We start from the raw sequence: 22,720 nt of genomic DNA on the forward strand, positions 1-22,720 counted from the left end.
GTTTACGTTCCAGTGGAGGAGAAAAACAATAACCAAGTGCAAAATAAATGTTTATTATAATGTCAGGTACAGGAAAGTCTGATAAAGAAAAATAAAACAGAAGAAGTACATAGAGTATCAGGGTGGGGGATTCTACTTTATACAGGTCAAGGAAGTTTCTCTAAGGAGGTCACATTTTACAGAGGCCTGTATGAAGGAGGGAAGCAAAAAAATACTTGGGAAAAAATATTCCAGGTATAAAGAACAGCAAGTACAAAGGTTCTGAGGGGGGAGTATGCTGGGTATGTGTGAGGAAGAACAGAGGTCAATGCTGGAACACTGTGAGCAAAGGGGAGAGGGGTAGCAACCAAGACCAGAGAGGAACAGGGGGCAGGTCCTGCAGAGCCTGGTAAGCCTCAGTAAGGACTCTGAATTTTATTCTCAGTAAGATGAGAAGGCACTGGAGGGCTGAGAGCAGGGCAATGACTAAAGAATAGAAAATCCCACACCACTGACCGTGGGAGTATGCAGAGGCCATGAGGGGGCTAGGATGGCAGAGAGGGTAGTTGGATCTTAGCAGAGTTAGACAAAAAGCAGAGAGAATGAGAATCAGATACCAATGTGCTAATAAGCCAACCACTAGAAGGCTACAGTACCCTGAACAACAGTGAGGAAGGCGACTCCATGAGGCTGTGTGCTGTTTCTCATCTTCCCTGTTCCCCATCAGCACTACCCTTACAATAAGACCCCATTTACAAAGGTGAAGAAAGGCACAAGCCCAAGTTTCTTACCATCTACTTTATAATTCATCACTAAGACACCTACCTTACTTCCTTTTTGTTTTTTTCCTTCTTACCCAGACCAACGTTCTCATTCCTTCATCACATTTCTACCTCAAGGCCTTGTTGTATCTGTTCTCTATACCTGGAATACTCTTCTCTGGTACACCTCAACCCACTTATTTCTGTCCATTGATAAGAAAAGGAGGTAGTGAATATCTGAAAAACACATTGAAAGAACCCTAGGAAATGATTTTAAAAATTAACAGGGAATGGGTGAACTATATAGTATGTAAATTATCTCAGTAAAGCTGTTTTTTAAAAATGAACAGGAAAGTTAATTTTCTGCTTAAACTAAACAAAAAACAACTAGTTTGTGATGTATTTAGGGCTCTCTAAAGATCTTCTAAATAATTCTTGTAATCGTATTTCAAAAAAAGGCTCAAACTAACTACATACATCTCCTGTTTCAATTGCTAAAACACAAAATGTAAAGCTTAACTCCATATATGAGATACACCACCTGGTAACACATTACTGGAGAAAAAATATCAATAAACATTTGTATTCACAAAACTAAAATGTCAAGCACTTACTGGTAATGAATTTAGTCAGTGACACCACAACTGACCAAATGAGGAGGAAATAAATAGGGACATCTTTACACTCTATTTTGGAGGGAGCCTCAACAGCATTTCTGCCTTAAAAATCTATTTTAATTCGCATAATACTTTATTTCTTGGAATATCTGATTTAATATGCTCCAATTTTCATTTTCATGTCTCAAGGAATTTTAATTAAGGTGGGATTTGCTATAACAAAGCTATACACTAAGACTGCTGAAAATCCAATCAGCATTTTTTTCCCCTAAAAGTGGGGAAAAACTTATGTAGTTATTTCCAGATCTTCTATTCATATAACAAATAGACTATTTCAAACAATCACCTATTTTTTCTTTTATTTCACTAAATTGTATAGTCATCCCCAAAATGTGGGGACATTACAGAAAAAGGACTCAGAATAATAAAATGTGGACGTTATATTTTGATATTATTTCAACAGTGGGTACTTTATCTTTTCAGATGCTTGACTTCACCTTGACTTCAAGCTGTAATATTCTCCCCACCAAATGTGATTATGTATAGTTTTTTTACCTACTAGAAATCAGCTGCCTGAGAATTTTGTTAAACATGTTCCTTCTTCAGGAAGGGGAGGAAGCGGTCATTCAAAATAATCAGAGATTAATTTTATTCTCTACTATCAATAATTGAGACGAAATGTTCACTGTCATAAGCATAAAAAAGATTGAAATCTTTAATGGGAAATTCTAATTGCCTTTCAGAATAATTATCCTCAACTGACCCAAATTCTCTCCACAGTGTCTTCTATCATGTAAATCTTCACTTCCCATCTCCACATGGTTGGAATAAAGTGATTGGGGTCTAGTCCTGTGGCACTTTGTACCACTCTTATGACACCTAGCCAACATCGCCTAGTACCATAATTAGCTATGGACACCCAGCAGTGAAAAGAATAGGAGAGCATGAGGGCCTAAGGCTCCAAAATGCTAAAGGCATTCTGATTTTAGTGGAAATTAGTGAGAAGAGGACCGATTCTAGATACAGTCAGGTAATAAAACTGTGATAACATTTTGGATTTGGATATGATTTGGTGGACTGGATGTGGGTGGTGGGAGCAAAGGTGGTAACTGGGATGGGAGGATGGGAAAAATAAGGATTTGAAAAGAGAAATCAAGAATGACTCCTAGGTTACAAGCTGAGAATGGTCATACTAGTCAATGAAATGAGGAAGGCTGGAGGAGGAACAGATTTGCCAGGCTATCAAATCCAGCAGTAGGCTGAATAATGACCCCCACGGACGTCCATGTCATAATCCTCAGAACCTATGAATGTGTATCCTTACCTGGTAAAAGGGACATTGCACATACGATTAAATTAAATAACTTGAGATGGGGAGATTATCCTGAATTATATGGATGGGCCCAATGTAATCATGAATCTTCTTGTAAGAGGAATGCAGGAGAGTCAGAGATGTTTATGAGATTATGTAGAAGACATAAGGACGGAAGCATTAGGAAGAGAGAAGCGAAGATGCTATGCTGCCAGTTTTGAGGATGGAGCAAGGTGCCACAAGCCAAGAAGTGCAGCTGGCCTCCAGAAGTTAAAAAAGGCAAAGAAACGACTCTACCCTAGAGCCTAAAGATGGAATGCAGCCCTACAGACACCTTGATTTTAGCAGTGAAACTGATTTTAGACTTTTGACCTCCAGAACTGTGACAATAAATTCATGTTGTTTGAAGCCACTGAATTTGTATTAATTTGTTGCAGCAGCAATAGGAAACTAATACATACATGTTGGATTTGCGACGCCTATTAGATATTCAAGTAGAGATGCTGAGTAGCCAGTCTGGAGCTCAGAGAGGGAGGACTAGAGAAATAAAATCAGAAGAATCTGTTTGTTCTGTGGACCCTCTTACCCACATAATTCTAACCCAAAAAGGTACTCATGCACACACACAATATTTTTTCATGTAATTTCAAGATGTTCAAGAATCCCTATATTCATAGAATCTCTGGAATACTGTAAGTAATCACAGACAGCCTGTTCTAACCCTGATAAGACAATTACTCCCTCCCTAAGGAGGAGGAAACTAAGTAACTCTTCATTTTAAAAAAATACTTTTTAAAAAATTCTTTTTCCCAACTCTGCTTATTAAAAAAAAATCAAAACGTTACAGAAATATCTAACATAGAAAGTTCAAATCCCCATGTAACCACTGTGTTCATCACTATCATCCTTTAGATGCTCTCCTCATGCTTAAGGATGTGGTCAATATGCCTCTGACTCCCTTTTTTTTTAATGTTTATACAGATGTAAAGTTTTTTGTGAACCTTACCTTTTTTAAAAAAAATTAAGCTTGCTTTTTAAAAATTAGCTTATGATAACAAAACTGTGGTTACACAACTGCAAAGCTTCAGAGTTGAGAGACATTTGATTCATTTTATTAAAAATTCCTTTAACTAGTCTAAAGAAAGGATAGCAGTTGGTTGATCAAAGAAATTTTGTGTCAATGAATTTTAAATAATGAAAACATTTCAGCCTTAAAAATTAAAATCACTAGAGCATCTTCAAAGGCAAGTATATAGATAGGAGAAATCTCCTATATCCCTATGAGTTCCATGAAGCTATTTTTATTTCTGAAACAGAGAACTAACATAAAAGACCTCGAGGATACAGTATTAAAAAAATGCATTTGTTTCATATTCTTTTTGTCCAGAAGCTGCTCAGTAGGTATCATAAGGAAAACTATGATAGCTCACTTAACAGTGAGCTAGAGGCCCAATAAATGACTAGTTCTAAAATGGGTACATTTTAAAACTCTAAAAACAGGTCACAGAGAAAGTTAAATAAAACCAATGTCAACCTACCCTTTTTTGGAGCCCATCTGTCTTAGCCAAGCCCTTCCAAGAAGGAACAATCCATGGAGCATCAGGATGGGAGCACCCTGCTTTTGGACCATGCTCAATACTGCACATAGTCAGCTTTGCACAATACTTTTCATCAAGTGTTTCTCTACAAGTGAAAAACATCTACCAAACACTATGTGAGCTCATAAAATATGCTCTAGAAAAATCTTTCTAGAAGAAAGATTACATTTTTCCAGTCATGAAAGTAAGCTATGCAAACAGGAGAGAACTGGGAATTCCCAGAAAAAAATAAAAGAGAAAAAGGTGCAAGGCCATGTTAAGAAATTTGAGCTTTAAGGGGAGGATACAATGTATATGACATTGAAAGGTTTTAACACAATCAGTTTGCCTTTTAGATTAAAAATCACTTTGGTGGTTGTGTAGAGAATGGATTACAGAGAAGCAAACCATGAGGTAGAAAGGCTGATGCGAATGGTGAGACATGCCTGGACCAGGATGGTAGCAATGTGGATGGAGAGAAGAGGACAGAGTCAGAGCTACATAGCAGATGTACTCGATAGAATTACTGACTGACTGATTAGATATGAGTAATCATGTTGGGGGAGGGAGGAAGTTAAGAACTTCACTCAGGTTTCTGGCTTGGGCAGCTTGACTCAAGTCATTCAGTGAGATACCAAACCTTAAAGAAGACAGCTTAGGGGTGAGAAATCTAAGTTCAAGACATCTAGCATCTATAAAAAAGAAATCCAAACAGACATGTTACATTCTTACATTGAGCATTTATTAAATAAGCAAGTTGAGAAAATTAGAATATACTCCAAAAGCTCAATGGCCAATTTCTAGTTACTTATTAACTGCAGAGAGTTTATGAAAAATAACACAGAATTCTAAAACCAAGCGGTTTTTTTTGGTGAGGAAGGTTAACCCTGAGCTAACATCTGTTGCCAATTTTCCTCTTTTCTTTTTTTCCCTTGAGGAAAATTAGCCCTGAGCTAACATCTCTGCCAATCTTCCTCTATTTTGTTTGTGGGTCGCCGCTTCAGCATGGCTGACAAGTGGTGTAGGTCCGCACCCAGGATCCGAACCCATGAACCCAGGCGGCCAAAGCAGAGCATGCTGAACTTAACCACCAGGCCACAGGGCAGGCCCTAATACCAAGTTTTTGACATTAGTTTCAGTCTGCTCCCGCTAGCAAACCTTTTAAGAAGGCTGTGGTAGATAACGATGTAGTTCCCAATGATTCACTGCTCTCTCTGTAGAGGGATTATCCACCCACTCAAGGTACCAGGTGACTTGCAGGGCCTTCTGCAGGATTATGCTTCCCTACATCACTAACATCACAGCTGGTCAAAGAAACGTAAGTAAAAGTGATATATGCCACTTCTGAGCAGGTTAGCTAGCACATAGTTTGTCCATTGCTCTTTTTCTCTGTTAGGGATTGCTCCTTCAGCCAGGATTCCAGAATGAATCAGACAACTGAGACTGAGCTGTAGCTCACCAGCTGAATATAACTGTTATAAGATACTGAGCTCTAGAGGTTGTTTGTAACCATAGCATTAACAACAAAATATGATGGATTTATGATGGATATAGGTGTTGAACAAATAACAATGTATGATGTGTGTTTCCACTCTTCCGGTTGAATTTTTCCGGTGATCTGCTAACAAGTAATCTGATGGAAAAAAAAATAGTTGGCCCAAGTGTCCCAAAACTAAAACAAAGGATTTTTAACCTGAAAGGAAACTTGATAGTCTGGAATCAGCAAACCTCTTCTGTAAAGGGCTGGACAGTAAATATTTTAGGCTCACAGGCCACAAGGACTCTGCTACAACTCCTCAACTCTGCAGATACATCACAAAAGCAGCCATAAACAATATGTAAATGAATGAGCATGGCTGTGTTCCAATAAAATTTTATTTACAAAAACAGGCAGTGAGCCAGATATGGCCCACAGGGCTATAGTTTCCAGATCCCTTGTCTAAATCCTTCATATTGTCAGTGAGGAATCTGAGACCCAGAGAGATTAAATCATGGCTAGTGCAAGCTGAGCATTAGAATGCAAGTCTCCTGAATCTAGTCCTCTAGACTAGGTTCTGTTGGGTCACAAGATGGAGATGAAATACACAGGAAAAAATAAGGCAGAGAATGCTAAGGGTAGGTTTTGATTATGTTCAACAGCTTTCAACAGTTTGGTTATAAATGAGGATTTGCTTTTCAAGTGACTGTGACTTTCATAAAAACAACTGAATGTCATAGGACCAGATAGGTGAACAAATGATAAATTAGCCATCGTTTGAAAAAGGATCTTCAGAGGAAACACAATTATATACCTCCTTCCTACTATTATTTCCTCGAACACTTTATCAATCATTTCTTTTATTAACAGGACAGCATTTGCTATGATCATTACAGTAACTCATCTTAAGGCAAAACGGGTTTGAAAAAAATACCGTAATATAAGCAACAAATACACTAGGACCAGCAAGCAATTATTTCACATGGCATTTTTAATTTATTTTTCTTTCTTTTAATTTCCAAAGTAATACTCATTGGAGGAAATTCAAACAATACAAAAGTATATAAAGTGACACACCCCATTCCCCCCTCAACTCCACCCCCCAGAGTGTTAACACATGACTGATTTATATCAGAACAGTGCAATAAAACTGCTTTCTCTGAGTCACTCTTTTAACAACAAAGAGGAATATGGCCTTCCCCTGGCCAGATATCCCTTGGAAATCAGGCTTTAAAAAGCAAGAGGGAGGTTAGGGATTGTCTGTGGCCTGGAACTGAGAAAAGCAAGCTGCCTATGCAGGGTTTAAATGGAGGCTCTTGACCCCAGCACTGTAACCAGATGAGTGAGGCTCCTGAAATCCTTGATAATGCTACTGTGGGATATACAAACACTTAAAAAATGAATAAGAATATCTATACCTTCTCTTTTGGTATTTTATTGGGAAAACCTGGACCAATTTGCTCATAAAAAGACTGACAATCTTAATCAGTTTTGTTTGTTTTTTTAATCCATATTTGAGTGACATCAATGAAAATGGCAGAGTAATGAACTCCAAAAGTTCATACTCCATAAAAGCAATAAAAAACTGGCAGAAACTGCAGAATCAACTTTTTTGGAACTCTGGAAACTTAACCAAAGCTTGCAGCAACTACTTAACGCACTTAAGTACAGCAAAACACTTAAGAAAAACTAGCTGGGTTTTGGTTAAAGCAACGAGCTTTGTGACATTTTAACTTACTCTGGTCCCATCCCCCATTCTCCAGCTCAGTGGTAGCCTTGAAAATAACAGCCTACCCTCCTAATCCCAGTACCAGAAGGAACCTCATTCACAAAGAATTGTAATAATTTGTTTTGACCTGTCTGGTGGTGCCCTGGAAGACCAGCACAAAAGATGTACATTTATTGTGCCTAATTCAGAACTGTCCCAGTACTAAAAAGTGGCTAGCTAGAGGCAGTTTGTTGAAAACATTTACAGGCAAATAAATCTATTAGTTGCTGTTGCATGAGGCAATGGATAACAGTTGGGGCAAACAAAAGACTAACCAAAAAAGTTGGGAGGAAAGGCCAGAGAATGAGATGCTTTGGGGAATAAGGGCTTTGAAAAGCTCTCATATATTCCAGGGAATCTAGAAGACCATGTGCATTCCCAGGGTGGGCACATGCTCAGAAGAGATCTAGGCCTGAGAAGGCCCTAAGCTCTCACCTCTGGCTGACCTTCAGGCTCTGCACAAGCAGAAAGTGAAGACTAAGGGAAATTATACATTGGATGAGTGTGGAAAGTGTGGTGTGATACACACATACAGCACACCTGCAGACTGAGAGGTTTTCTTTTTTGTTCTAGGCATTTAAGGAAAACTCTGTCCAATCACTAGCTGACCATTAAGTTTAATGAAACTGAGACTTTAGGGCCACATATCACAAAGAATACATACTTTAAAAAATTAGTTCAGAAAAGTCACTAAACAAACAACCACCACCATATTAAGCAGCAAGAACAAATACTGGGAGGGAGAAGAATCTGATTTCCAGAGTTGCTACATTGTAATATTCAAAATGTCCAGTTTTGGGGGCTGGCCCCATGGTACATGGTTAGGTTTGGCGTGCTCCGCTTCAGTGGCTCAGGTTCATGAATTTGGATCCCAGGCAAAGACCTACACAACTCGTAAGCCACACTGGTGGCGACCTACGTGTAAAAGTAGAGGAAGACTGGCACAGATGTTAGCTCAGGGTTAATCTTCCTCAAGCAAAAAAAGAGGAAGATTGGCAACAGATGTTAGCTCAGGGCTAATCTTCCTCAGCAAAAAAAAAAAAAAAGGTCCAATTTTGAACAAAAATTACGAGGCATACAAAGAAAGAAGAAAGTAGGGCTGACATACAGAAAAAAGAGCAACCAATATAAACAGTTTCTGTGGAAGCCCAGACACTGGACTTACTAGACAAAGACTTTAAATCAGCTATTTTCAATATGTTCAAAGAACTAAAGACACTGCTAATAGAATGAAAAAATAAGCTGCAGACTAGGAGAAATATTTTCAAATCTTATACCTAACAAGAGTTGAATGAAAAATATACAAAGAACTCTTAAAAACTCTACAATATGAAAACAATCTAATTGTAAGAAGTGCAAAGATTTGAACATTCTTCACCAAAGATGATACATGGATGGCAATTAACCACATGAAAAGATTCTCCACATCATTATCCATTAAGGAAATGCACGTTAAAGCCACAATGAAATATCACTACATATCTATCAGAATGGCTAAAACAAAAACAAACAAGAAAAACCTCGCAATAGCAAGGACTAGTAAGGAAGTGGAACAATTGGAACTCTCATATATTTCTGGTAATAATTCAAAATGTTATAGCACCACTCTGGAAAACAGTTTGGCCGTTTCTTATAAAGTTAAACATATATTTACCATATGACTCAGCAAACTGGTATCTAGGTACTTAAACTAGAGAAATAAAAACTTATGTTTACACAAAAACCTGTATATGAATATTTATAGCAGCTTATTTGTAATCATCAAAAACTGAAAACAACCTAAATATCATTCATGAGGTAAACAGATAACAAACTGTGGTACATTCATACAATGGAATACTACTCAGCAGTAAAATGTAACAAACTGATACACATAACAACATGAATGAATCTCCACAGCATTGTGCTGGATGAAAAAAGCCAGTCTCAAAGGCTATATACTTTATTATATGTACATATCATGTACAGACATGATATCATATTCTAGAAAACGTAAAACTACCAAGACAGAGAACAGATCAGTGGCTGCCAGGGGTTAAGGGTATACGGAAGATTTGACTACAAGGGGCAGCACAGGAATTTCAAGGTGATGAAACTGTTCTGTATCCTGACTATGGTGGCGGTCACATGACTCTATACATGTATTAAAACTCATGGAACTATGTACCAAAAAGAAGTCTACTGTATATAAATTTAAAAATTAAAGTAGAAAAAAGACTGCAGGGGTTCAAATCCCAGCTCCACTTCTCTTTGCCCCATTTTTCTCATCTTAAAAAAAGAACCTGACTTTCTGTGTTGTTAGGATTACATGAGTTCCTGACATACATTAAACACTAAATAACTGATAAATAAAATGTTTTCAGATATGCTAAAAAGTTGGTACCTTTAAAAAACCTACACAGGAGTAAGAAATCTAGTTTTCAATTAAAAGAGCAAAGAATTAAAGAATATTGGAATTAAAACCCCTAATGCTTCATTATCTTCATGAAACATTCATTGGAAACCTACGAGGGCATCAGTGCCAAATTACCTTCTACAAGGTTTACGAAATCCTCGCACTCAAAGAGCTACTGAAAGGTTTGTTCCTAGTGCTCCATTAAGTACTCGTCATTATATTTAGCACTAACAGCAAACGCACTCTAACTAAGGCTTAATACTAAATGTTCAGTATCATTGCCCCTCTCCCGGAGAGAATGTCCAACGGCAGCCTCCTTTTCCCAAGTCAGGGAAGGTCAGCAACGTTGGACTTGGCACCCTACATCCCACGTGTCGCCTGATCAGTCAATCTTTCCTCAGAAATATCTCCATCATCCACCCTCCACACTATTCCACATATTTATGGGGTTTAGGGCTTTTTAAGCAGCAGCAGCTGCTGCAAGTCATGGCGACTCCTATCTTCCCAGTGCCCTTCTCCTTACCTGAAAATTAGCCTCCTTTTCTTGGCCAAATATCCAAATCTACAGTTTAACTATAAAATCCGATTCAGTCAGAATCCAAGATGGCGGCGCCCGGGCGCCGGGAGAAGCCGCTCACAACGCAGAAAGAACATCGGTCAGCGGAGGCCCCCGCGCCCAGCCCGAGGAGGCGAGGCCGGCGCCACCGGGCGCGTGCGGGTCGACGGCCGCCGCCTGGGGAAGGTCCTCAGTGCTCAGGGGTTCGAGGCCCTGTGGAGCCCCTTCACCGCCACAGCCAAAAAGACCCGGAAGCGAGGCCGTTAGGAAGGACTCTGCGCCCTGGACCTGACATCCATTTGCTGCCCCTCAGCCCAAAGCCTGGCGCCAGCTGTACTGATGGCACCAAGTGGCAAACATCTAAAGGTCTTAAGACTAAAAAGGAAACAGGAAAATGTGAAATTCCTGCGTGTCAGAGCATACTGTTTCTTCTCAACAGGGTCAGCCATGGGCAGAATAGGAATTCCCTTTCCATCATTGTGTACATAAGGATTTGGCTTAGAATAAAATGCAATCAAACGAACAATAAAAACTACATGAAATCATTTTTTAAAAATTCAGTTCCATTCTAATTGACAGATATGTATTGAACATATGTGCCAGGCACTGTTCTGAGTTATGGGGCTATAACAATGAACAAATAAGTCTCTTCCCTCATTATTGAAAGTCAGAGTGTTCCGGTCATGCGTGGAGTCTGCCAATTTTACCCTCTCTCAGTTACAAGAAACCTCAGAACATTCCCCAAGCCCAAAGTCCCATCTGACAGAAGCAGCTGCAGACGATTCTCAATTCTCGCATGCTGGTAGCCAGGTGGGTACCACAGGACTCTACCATCCTCCCCCAGGAGAAAGGACCAGGGATGAGTCTGAAAATGTAGTTATGTATAGTTTGTCATAGGCTCTGAGGTAAACCAGCATGAGAACCCAGCCCAAAAGAGGCACTCAGTGCAGGAGGTAACTTGCCAACCTACTTAGAGCCTCTTTCTTGGAGAGGCTGACTGTAAGAAAAACAAGAAAGAACCAATTATTCAGTAACTTCAGAAGCCATGGAAGCAGAGGTAAACTGAGTCACAAAAATGGTAGTGTCATTGACGTAAAAGATAACAGTCATCCCAACTTAACGAAGGAATGTTCTCTGAAGTAGCTATTTGCTGTCAGCTTCCTAGAGCTACTCTTATATCCAAATGACTTCTGAGACTACTTCCTGTGTCTTCCAACTTACGCATGTATCCTTATAATAAGCCTCCATCAGCTGAGGTTAGCGGAACAGGCCTCTCTTTCTTGCAATCTGAAAGAACGTAGCTATCACATACATTGCTTTCCAGTTACTTCAGTGATGGCTCCTTACACCATTCTTTATGTGGAGCCTTCTTGGGCTCTACAATAGAGGGATTGAATAGAATCATGTATAAAATGCATGATGGATTCCATTTATTTATTCTGTTTGACTAAAAGTCATCACATGAATTACTTATGATGGAAAAACATAGTTCAAATTGCAAGAAATCACACTAAAAACACTCAACATCACATTTTTTAATAAGACGCTAAGCCAGTGAGTCTCACCTCACACAGAAATTCAAAAATCCAGCTCCCCAGCTACTATTCCAGAGTAATTAATCAGGAAATCTGAGGGTGGGGTCATGAGCATATGTCTTTTTTAAAGCTCCCCCGTTGATTCTGATGCCCAGCCAGAGTTGAGAACCCTGGTACTGAGGTAGAGATAATTGAGAGCCTTGTCACTCAAAGTGTGGTCCAGGGACCAGCAGCAGCAGCAGCAGCATCACCTGGAGCTTGTTAGAAATGCAGACTCTCAGGCTCCATCCCAAACCTACTAAATCAGGATCTGCATTTTTATAAGATCTCCAGGTGATGTGTAGGCATACTAAAGTTTGAGAAGCACTCTTTAGAGGTCCCATAGCTACAGAAATGTGAGAAATACCACACCACATTATAAAGTTGAATACCTCAAGAAATTTTCTATGAAGAAGAAATAGGAATAGAAAAGCATGAGAGAGAAAATGTTTGTGATATTACACATTTCACACTATTAAGCATCTAATTAAGAGTGATATCCAAATGCAAGTCTGCACATTTTAAAACTTGAAATACCACTCCTTCTTCCAAATGATTTCCATTTACAAACCACACCCTCCACTGGCAAGAGTTATACCTCAACTGAGTAACACAAATCTACCTTGTAATCTCCAGATAGCTCCAGTTATCTCCACTGAGCTAGTATGTGTGTTGAGGGGCAGTCCTGTGAGGGAATAAAGAAACAAGGGGTGTGGTGACAGTACAAGAAGGGATCATTCACATGGGTGGCCCCATGTTGGAGGACCTCCAAGTGCTACATGAACACCTCTGTACTAGTTTCTAAGGACTATTTGGAGAAGGCAATGTTTATTGCCAGAAACACGAATTCTCCACATGTTGTACAAACATTTTCTTCTGTGCCCTTGTTGTTGGCCAGCTCGCAGAGAAAAAGCATTTAGCTATCTTCTAGTATACTGATTCCTTGATTAATGTATCTTCGGAAAACAACACTCCGGTACAATGGAGGCAGCCATATTGAAAACAACTGAACTCTGATCTTAAGCAGCAGCCCTGGCATGCATCATAGGGCTCATCAGCAATGCAACTGTTAATCTGCTCATAGGCATCAGAGTAGGAACAAAATCACCTCCCTTCACAGCTTCTATTGATTTATTCCCTGAGAAGTATTTAGACCTGGCACTAGGCAAAATGTCAAAATCTAAAAACTGTTTTCAGATTCTATGGTTTTCCTTTTCAGTCCCCCTAAACTTGTCCAAGGATGACCATGACCCACTTCAAGAACTATACATCACACATGAGAACTTGAAGTTTACAAGCATGTTCCCCATAATAAACTTGTAGAGTAGTTAGAGAATGAATAATTCCTATTTAAAAGACGCAAAAGAAAAGGGGAGGAGGAGGGACTCTTAAGTGGTCTGTCCAAGGTCACACTATAATAAAGCACAAAATAGCAAAAAAAATCTAGGTATCCTAAGGTAACCTCATGTTAACAAAATGCATTATAGCCTGGTGCTAAGGAGAGGAAAACAAGAAGATCGTTAGAATTTCTATCAGTTAGGTATTGCATTCAGCTGCTAGTTATAGAGGCCTAAGATAACACTGGCTTAAATAAGACAGTTTATTTTTTTCTCAAATAAAGGAGGAGGCAGGCAATCAAAAGCTCATATGATGATGCTATTTTAATCACTGGGAACTGAGGTTCCATCAACTTTTCTGCTCCACCATTCTTAGTTCATGGCTTCCATTCTCAAGGTAACCTCATGGCCCAGGATGGCTGCTGTGAGCTACACATCCTTGTTCCTGGTAGGAGGGGGAAGGAAGCCGATAAGGGCAAAAGGGTATTCCGTGCAGTTGAGCCCCCTTTAAAGAACTTTCCTAGACACCTCACTCAACAACTTTTACTAGCATCTTATTAGCAGGCTGGGAGAAGTAGTTTTGTCCATGGGCACTTTGCCACATTCAGCAATATAGGTTTCCATTTACCAAGAAGGAGGGAATGAATATTGTGTAGGCAACTAGGAGTCTGCCACAGAATCCTATTCTGTCACTTCCTAGCTGTGTGATCTTGAGTACTGTACATGATTGACCCCCTCTAGGCCTCAGGTTCCTCATCTGTAAAATGAAGGAAATTGTCACACCTACCTCATAGGATTGGTACGAGGACTAAACAAGAAAAATACAGGTAAAACAATTAGAATACTACTTGGCACCTAGCACACAATAAATATAAATTCATTATTTGATTATGTTAGCGTCCTACTCTAACTCCCTCTCCGTTTCCAAAATTGGAAAAGAAAGAAAATTAGTCCTTTGTACCTGTTGATACTCTGAATGTGCATGAGTTTTAGTCATAGGTCACCTCAATCAGACATAGGTATTTCATGCCTTTCCTTTCTAATTATGAAATGAAATTATGTGCCAGAAATCAGCACACGTCAGATACTTTGGACAGAACTAGGGTGGAGGAATTGAGCTTACATTCCCCAAAAGGCAGGGTCTAAAGACAATCCCAACGTAGATCTTTGGAGAGACTGAAAAACCTAAGGATAGAGTAAAAAAGAATGCTGTCTCCTGTGCAGAATTCTGAAAAATTTGTGTAGATACTCTACTGTCAAGGAGGTGGAACATAACTCCTTACTCCTTAAGTAGGGGCTGTGGATACTGACTTCCTTCACTTCCTACAGTATGGAAATGGGGGTCGCGGGTAAAAGTAACCTTGGAGTAAAGAAATCTGATAAACATCACCTCAGCTAGGTGATGAAGGTCAACATCAACAGTGATAAGTGATGTTAATATAATGTACCCTTAATATGTGACAAAAATGGTACTTTACCTCTGTAGTTAACACTCATACCTCCCCAACACCCATAACTCTAGTCTAATCATGAGAAAAACATCAGACAAATCCTAATAGAGTGACATTCTACAAAATATCAGACCAGTACTCCTCAAAATTGTCAAGGCCATCAAAAACAAGGAAAATCTGAGGAACTCTCACAGCCAAGAGGAGCCTAAGGAGACATGACAACTACATGTAATATGGTATCCTGGATGGGATCCTGCAAAACAAGAAGGAATTAGATAAAAACTAAGGAAATCTGAATAAAATATGGACTTTAGTTAATAATACATCAATATTGGTTTATTAATTGTAACAAATGTACCATACTCAGATAAGATGTTAATAATAGGGGAAATCAGATGTGGGGTATATGACAACTTTCTGTACTATCGTCACAGTTTTTCTGTAAATCTAAAACTATTCTAAAAAACAGTTTATTAAAACAAAAGAAGAGTCTACTGTCTATACCAGCCCCCCTCTCCAGGCACCCATCCCCTCCCCAAGGGCAACTTAGAGCTCCTAGAAGTGAGGCCTAAATCTGCTGAGGGGCAGGAACTGATGTTTTACCATCTTACAAATGAGGGGGCCAGGCCTTCTTCTTGCCCTGTGTCAGACTATATCCCCTTCCTCCCCAACCTTAACCCTACTCAACGCTCTGAAGCTACTAGACATATATTTTCATCTTGTACTCTATTGATAACATTTCCATCATACATATGTTAGTACTATACATTCCCCGAGAACATACCCCCTGTCTCTACCCATGAAGTGGAACATCATCACCTTATGAGTAGAGCTCCTATCTTGAAAGGGGCCTGCAGGACAACTTAAATTAATGCAACGACCCTCTCTAACAGAGGCAATGTCTTGAGCTTTGCACCTTTGGCTTCTCCCTCACCAACAGAGCACTTCTCAAGGAGCCCAGAGAAATCCCCCAAGATCTGACCTAGCACACTGGCAAACATCTGTAAACCAAGTCAGAAGTTATTTTTCTCCTCATCTTCCAGAATTATGAAATGTAAAGCTGGAAGCCTCATCCCTTCAATTAATAAGGCAAAAACTAAGGCCCAGAAAGTCGCTGTAAATTGCCAGAGGCTAAAGCTAATTGAGAGAGACATGATTCGAACCCAGGCATTCAGAGGATGAATCTCCAAGTACTACTGAATGCAAAGCTGAAATGATCTGAGGGAAAACAGAGTGACGATGTTGCCCCCAGAATGTCATATGCCAATGAAGTTACAGACATGCTGGATGAATAGTGTCAAAGTTGAAAAAAACAAACAAACAAACAATGAAGGGATTAATCCTGGTTAAAAATAGGATGTAAAAGGGGCCAGCCTGGTGGCATAGTGGTTAAGTTTACATGCTCCACTTTGGAAGCCCAGCGTTCGCAGGTTCGGATCCCAGGCGTGGACCTACGCACTGCTTACCAAGCCATGCTGTGGCAGGCCTCTCACGTATAAAGTAAAGGAAGATGGGCACGGATGTTAGCCCAGGGCCAATCTTCCTCAGCAAAAAGAGAAGGATTGGCAACAGATGTTAGCTCAGGGCTAATCTTCCTCACAAAAAAGAAAAGGATGTAAGATCATCAACTTACCTCTGATTTGCTGAAATCACTTGGAACATAACTGCTTACATCACACGAGTGAGCTTTTTGTTTATGACAATGAAGAAAAGTTAAATATCACTACAAACCACATTAAAATAGTTTGTATGGTGTAAGGAATGCCAAATGAAGAACCAGTTTCAGTCTTTGGGGATCTTGTAGGATTGATATAGTTCCAAGAAATGCATGAACTCCAAAGCAGAGCAACTACATCTGATTATCAAATGGTAAAGATGCAGATTTATATCCTTTTTCTCTGCCAACCTGAAACCCCATAACTATTGCCCAGTAAAGAAAAATGTACACTCAACTAAGTGTCAGATATCTTAACAACAATAACAAAAGTACACATAAGTAAACACTAATAACTTTATAGGTATTTACTATGTGCCTGGCCATCCTCTAAGGGTATTACATATATTAACTCATTTAATCTTCAAACCCTATGCAATAGGTTTTTTAATATTCTCATTTTACAAATAAAGAATGGAAGCACAGAGAGGTTAGGTAACTTGTCCAAGGTCACACAGTTAGTAAGAGGTGAGCCAAGAAAGGAACCAAGAGAGTCTGGTTCTCTTATGCTAAACTCCATTTGATAGTCACCATGGACTACTTTATATTCTTATTTACCTTCTTTAAAGTGTATTAGTCTTACCTTCCCTAATTCTATGACATGTTCGTTAAAAGCAAGGAGCCTATTTTAGATATCTCTTTGTATTGCCCAGATTTTCTACACCATTTTGTAAACATTATGTTGATGGGGATAACAAGACAGGTCTTCTTAAAGAACTTGGCAAGTGCAGGATTTTTAAACAACGTGTAAATATATCCATAGTTTCCATGGGACTTAAAATAACTTTCCAAAATAAATTAGACAGCTTTGGAATTCTAATAACAAAAACTGTACAGTGGTGGCCCAGAAGAATTAATGCAGTTTTCAAAAGTGTCTAACTTATTAGACGGAGCCGCATATTCTCTGGGAGAATATGACTTGGTATGTGATATGAATTAACTCAAAAAAACTATAGATTATGACTTGGAACACACAACAGAGGTAACTGAGGTGCAGCTATACCTACCTAGCTGTATTATTTTAGATTAAGTCTTCTAACATTTCTGAGTCTTAGTTTACTCACCTTTAAAATGGGAATAATAAAATGTACCCTCTTCCCTCTCAGGTTGTTGTAAGAATCAAATTAAATGAGGCTGTGAAAGCCCTTCCCAAGCAGAAAAGCACCAGATAAATGTAAAGTATTTTTAAAGTATAACAAGCACCATGCAGCTATAAATGTGTGGAGCATTAATAGCAACAGACTTTATCAGCAATCAGTGCGATAGCTCGGAAAAACATGGACTTTCAGGTCAAAAAGACCTGCATTCAAGTCCCCATTCTGCCATTTACTAGCTGAGGGGCCTTGGGCAAGTTGCTTACACATTTCTGAACCTCAATCTTTTCAATTACAAAATGGAGAAAATAATACCCACCTCACGGGGGATAACAGATAAGAAGCACAACGAATTTCTTTCTGTGCCCTCATACTGACAATATTAGTTATTTTACTCAAAACACATTGGAGAAGTCAGCCCTTCTAGAGTTTACCATAAAGACATCAATATACAGAAAAAGTACATTTATTAGTATTTATTAAACCCTATTAAATGTCTCCCACCCTTTCAAGTGACAAGGGGAGGACCTAGAATTTTGTATTCCCTGCCCATTGGAGAAACAATATAAAAATGCTATAGGTCCATCAGAGGTTCTCAGACCCATTTGAAGGTCCGATGAAAGCTATGGCACTTCTCCCCAAAGAAAGCTACAGAACTTTTAGGAGACAACAGGAGATACAGGACAACATCTTCATGACCTTGGGGCAGGGAAAGCATTCTTTTTTTTTTTGTGAGGAAGATCAGCCCTGAGCTAACACCCATGCCAATCCTCCTCTTTTTGCTGAGGAAGACTGGCCCTAAGCTAACATTCGTGCCCATCTTCCTCCACTTTATGTGGGACGCCACCACAGCATGGCCTGACAAGCAGTGCATCAGTGCGCGCCCAGGATCCAAACCCTGGCCGCCAGCAGCGGAGCGCATGCACTTAACCACTAAGGCACAGGGCCGGCCCCTAGGGAAAGCATTCTTAAGCCAGGGGGACAGTAAGGGGAGGAGGGACACTAACCATAAAGAAAAAGATTCATATATATCTAAATTAAAATTAAGAATTTCCACATTGAAAGAAACCATAAAGAAAATTTTAAAAATAAGCCAGGGGCCGGCCCCGTGGCTTAGCGGTTAAGTGTGTGCCCTCTGCTGCTGGCAGCCTGGGTTCGGATCCCAGGCACGCACCGAGGCACTGCTTCTCCGGCCATGCTGAGGCCGCGTCCCACGTACAGCAACTAGAAGGATGTGCAGCTATGACATACAACTATCTACTGGGGCTTTGGGGGAAAAAAATAAATAAATAAAATTATAAAAAAAAAAAAATAAGCCAGAGTGGAAGATATTTGCAACACACATAACCAACAAATGTTGAGATTCCTGTGTAAAAAAAGAACCCCCACAAATCAATAAAAAATGATAGACAAAAAGTATCTATACAATGAAAAGAAACTACAGCTGCATGTACCAGTATGGATAAATCTTACAAACTTAATATTGAGTGAAAAAATCATGACACTACATACAGGGCCGCCCCGTGGCTTAGCGGTTGGGTGCGCGCGCTCCGCTACTGGCGGCCCAGGTTCAGATCCCGGGCACGCACCGGCGCACCGCTTCTCCTGACATGCTGAGGCCACGTCCCACATACAGCAACTAGAAGGATGTGCAACTATGACATACAACTATCTACTGGGGCTTTGGGGAAAAAAAAAAAAAAGGAGGATTGGCAATAGATGTTAGCTCAGAGCTGGTCTTCCTCAGCAAAAAGAGGAGGATTAGCATGGATGTTAGCTCAGGGCTGATCTTCCTCACAAAAAAATAAATAAATAAATAAATAAATAAATAAATAAATAAATAAATAAATAATAAATTAAAAGGGCTAAGACATTTAAAGAAAATGTAAAAAAAAAAATACAGGATGATTCCACTCATAGGAAGTTGTAAAATAGGTAAAACTAAATTATATTGTAGAGGGATGCATTTGTGTATGCATCTGCATACAAGTAAAACTCTACAAAAAAGCAAGAAAATAATAATTGAAAAAGTCAAAAAAGTGGTTCCCTAATGGGAAAGGAAGAGGCCATGACTGGGAGGGATGGAAGTCTGCTTCTAGGGAACTGACAAGATTCTATTTCTTAACATGAGTATAGGTTATAAGAGTTTTACTTTACAATCTGTAGGTTTTATATGCTCTTCTGAATGTACATTGCAAAAACAAACACACTTCCACAACCACACCTAAATTTAGCAGGAAGAGAAGGGGTTCACAGACTCCCTCAAGTCCATAAACCCCAAGTTCATGGTGTCAAGCTATGTGAGATCAAAGAAAAAGAGAAAATATTTAGATTGTAAAGTGGTGGAAGAGGTGGGAGTGATGAGAACAGGAAAGGAGAAAGATTAGAAAGATATTAAGTAGAAGAAACATTAAGCCTCTGGGTCAGTTCATACTCTCACTCGGAGAGAGAACATCCAGTACAGACCTAACTAACAAATGCCCAAGCTTGGTAAGGAATGTGATGGTGTCTGAAAAACACATTAACTAATGAGGGGAAGGAAGAGCACATCTTGTAAAGAAATGTAAGCTATTAAACACCGTATCCTGAAAGAAAGAAGACCAATAATTGCAAGTTTAACCCTCTACCCACTCCACAATATCTCTGTCCCTCACCCCTTAATGGAGAGAGGGCATATTAAATGGTTAGAAACTGCAAACACCAATTTCCAAATGAAAAAGTACACAATGTCATGTCTCAGCAAAATATTATCACAGAACCTAGAAAAGCTTCTGCCAGCCTTAGGAAATTAAGGAACTGGTAAAAACAAGTTACAAAATGCCATTTCCACCAGCCTTGGAATAAAAACACATATTGCAACTAAATGATAAACATATATTTGGATCATATCTAGTCTGACCTCCAATCCAGCTCTTCACAGTAAAGTCCCTTGTAAGAGAGTGAAGCTTTTTGCTGAAGGTAACAGGAATTCAAGGTACCCCACACTGTTTAAATCAGTAATTCAATGGAGGTACATCTTTGTAAAGTTTTTTCATTGGATTCTTGCAAGAAGTATTTACTCATATCCAGCAATTACCCATTATTTCATTAGGTCTGGGTTTATACTGAACAAAACTATCAATTATTTCCAGAACAGTTGGTGTTCATGTAGATAGTCAAATGCCTTATTTTGGTGGCAAGTCCTTGTAATGGGGAAAAGGAATTATTTTTAAGGTTCCAAGATCCTACAAAGGGCATCAAATCGACTATTTCTTCATGTTCCAATTAAATTCTTTCCTTTCATCCCATTTTCCACCCTCCATTTGTTCCCCACAGATCCATTATCTTCTCTTTAATTCTCCAACTTTCTCTTAGGTTAAGGGAGCCACAGAGGAGAACTTCTCCATGGCTTGATGGAATGTTCACTACATTCCACTTTCTAAAGAGGCTTTAATGGACAGTTCTCATCTGAATCCGTCTCACTTCTCTATCTCCCTTTTGTTGTCATCTCCCCAGGTTTGTTCTTCCCTCTTGTTTTCAGACAACTGGCTTATCCAGTTGGAACCAAAGGCCAGAGAATTTCCTCTCTATTATGTCTGATTGAAAAGCTGCTCCGGGAAGAGGGAAGGGCTGTGGATCTACACTCCCTCACTGCTTACTCAACTTATGTGCCAAACTATTGATCCGTGGCCGCCTTTCTGCACCCAAAAACACAAGATCATAAAAGTAATTACAGACCGGGAAATGATCCTCAGTCCAAACGAATCTGCCTTTTGGGATGCTATATTCTGGACTAGGGGACTCACAAAATAACTCTAAAGCAAGTCTTACAGAAAACTGGTCAGCGCCACCATGGTGGGGGTGAGGGGGAGGGGCGGGAGGACAAACAACCACAGGTCCGAAGTTCACGAGACATGGTAACCAGACTTGACCATTAGCACACGGTTCGACCAGGTTGCGGCAGCGCAGGCAAACCTATCGGGAGGGGTGGTTCTCACCGAGACCGCCAGACCCAGCGAATTCTCCACCGGCCTTTCACTCATTCGGAGATAAGTAATCACCCGGGCCACAAATTCCAAGCCTGCAGCTCCTGGATTTAGTTTGCACGGGAAATTTGTAGTTTGGCTCCAGGGCCACTAGCAGGTAGAGACCAGTTTGAAATTCCTCGGGCTCCGCCCGAAAGTGAGGATGAGGATGGAAAAGCCACTCTCCCTCGTTTTCGCCTCCGAGTTAAAGGTGCCGGTCCCGTCCGGGCGGGTGAGGGAGCCGCCGCGGTCCGGGGCAGGACCTGCGCGGCCCCGGGGCGCCCAGACCTCGGTCCCCCGTGCCCCTGTCCCCTCTGGAGCTCCCCGCGCCCCTCACCTGCGGCCGAGTGGCCCGAGAGCGCACGGCCCCGGGCGCGGCGCGGCCCCCCGAGCTCGCGGCGCTCGCGCAGCTCTTCCTCCTCGTCCTCCCGCCGCCGGCCCTCAGCCATGGGCGAGGCGCGGGGGCGCAGCCGGGGCACGGCGGGTGAGCTGCGGGCCCCGGCGCCCCCTCCGCGAGCACCGGCTGCCCCACGCCAGCGCCCTCGGGGCCTGGAAAGCTGGTCCTGGCGAGGAGGTGGCGGCGGCTGCGGAAACGGCCACCTCTGCGGACTCCACCTGCAGCCCGCGGGGGAGAGGCCGGCCGAGCCAGTCTCCCCGCCTCCTCGCGGCGCACCGGCGGCCTCCTGCCTGCTTTCTCTCTCCTACTCTCTTCCCCCTTCCTCTTTCCCTTCCCCGCCCCGCAGAGTTGGAGCCAGGGATCGGGCGGGTTCTGGCGGGGCCTCGCCTCCTCGGGGAGGGGTTAGCGGCCACCGAGGCCGCCCCACAACCACACGCGCTGGAACCACTCGCTCGACCAAAACAAACATGTACAAAATAAATAAACGGGATAGGAAGAGGGGAAAGAGGAGGTGGCCTGGCCTCTTCCTGCCCCTTCACAATATTCCGGTGTCAACAGGAAACCCATTTGCTTGACACTTAAACAAAAGGAGGAGGAGGAGGAACCTGCCCTAAGCCGGACTTGGAGGGATGGGACAGCTGGGAGCCGCTGAACTTGGGAACAAACTAGGCTTGGAATTTAGCCGAGCCTCTGCGTTGCACACTTTT

At 40.9% G+C, this 22,720-nt stretch overlaps 1 protein-coding gene across 3 annotated transcripts in view; it reads right to left on the reverse strand.

Moving 5' to 3' along the window:
* The window catches only part of SH3D19 (SH3 domain containing 19), a 162,974-nt gene extending 140,585 nt beyond the window's left edge, over window positions 1–22,389 (reverse strand). For all 3 annotated transcript variants that reach the window (XM_058550186.1, XM_058550187.1, XM_058550185.1), the window contains exon 1: window positions 21,954–22,389. In XM_058550186.1, the coding sequence (XP_058406169.1) occupies window positions 21,954–22,065 (112 nt within the window). In that variant the 5' untranslated portion in view covers window positions 22,066–22,389. The remainder of the gene's footprint in view (window positions 1–21,953) is intronic.
* Window positions 22,390–22,720: the final 331 nt, after the last annotated feature.

The sequence above is a fragment of the Diceros bicornis genome, chromosome 11 (genome assembly GCF_020826845.1).
Source record: "Diceros bicornis minor isolate mBicDic1 chromosome 11, mDicBic1.mat.cur, whole genome shotgun sequence".
In the NCBI taxonomy this organism is placed as follows: Eukaryota; Metazoa; Chordata; class Mammalia; order Perissodactyla; family Rhinocerotidae; genus Diceros; species Diceros bicornis.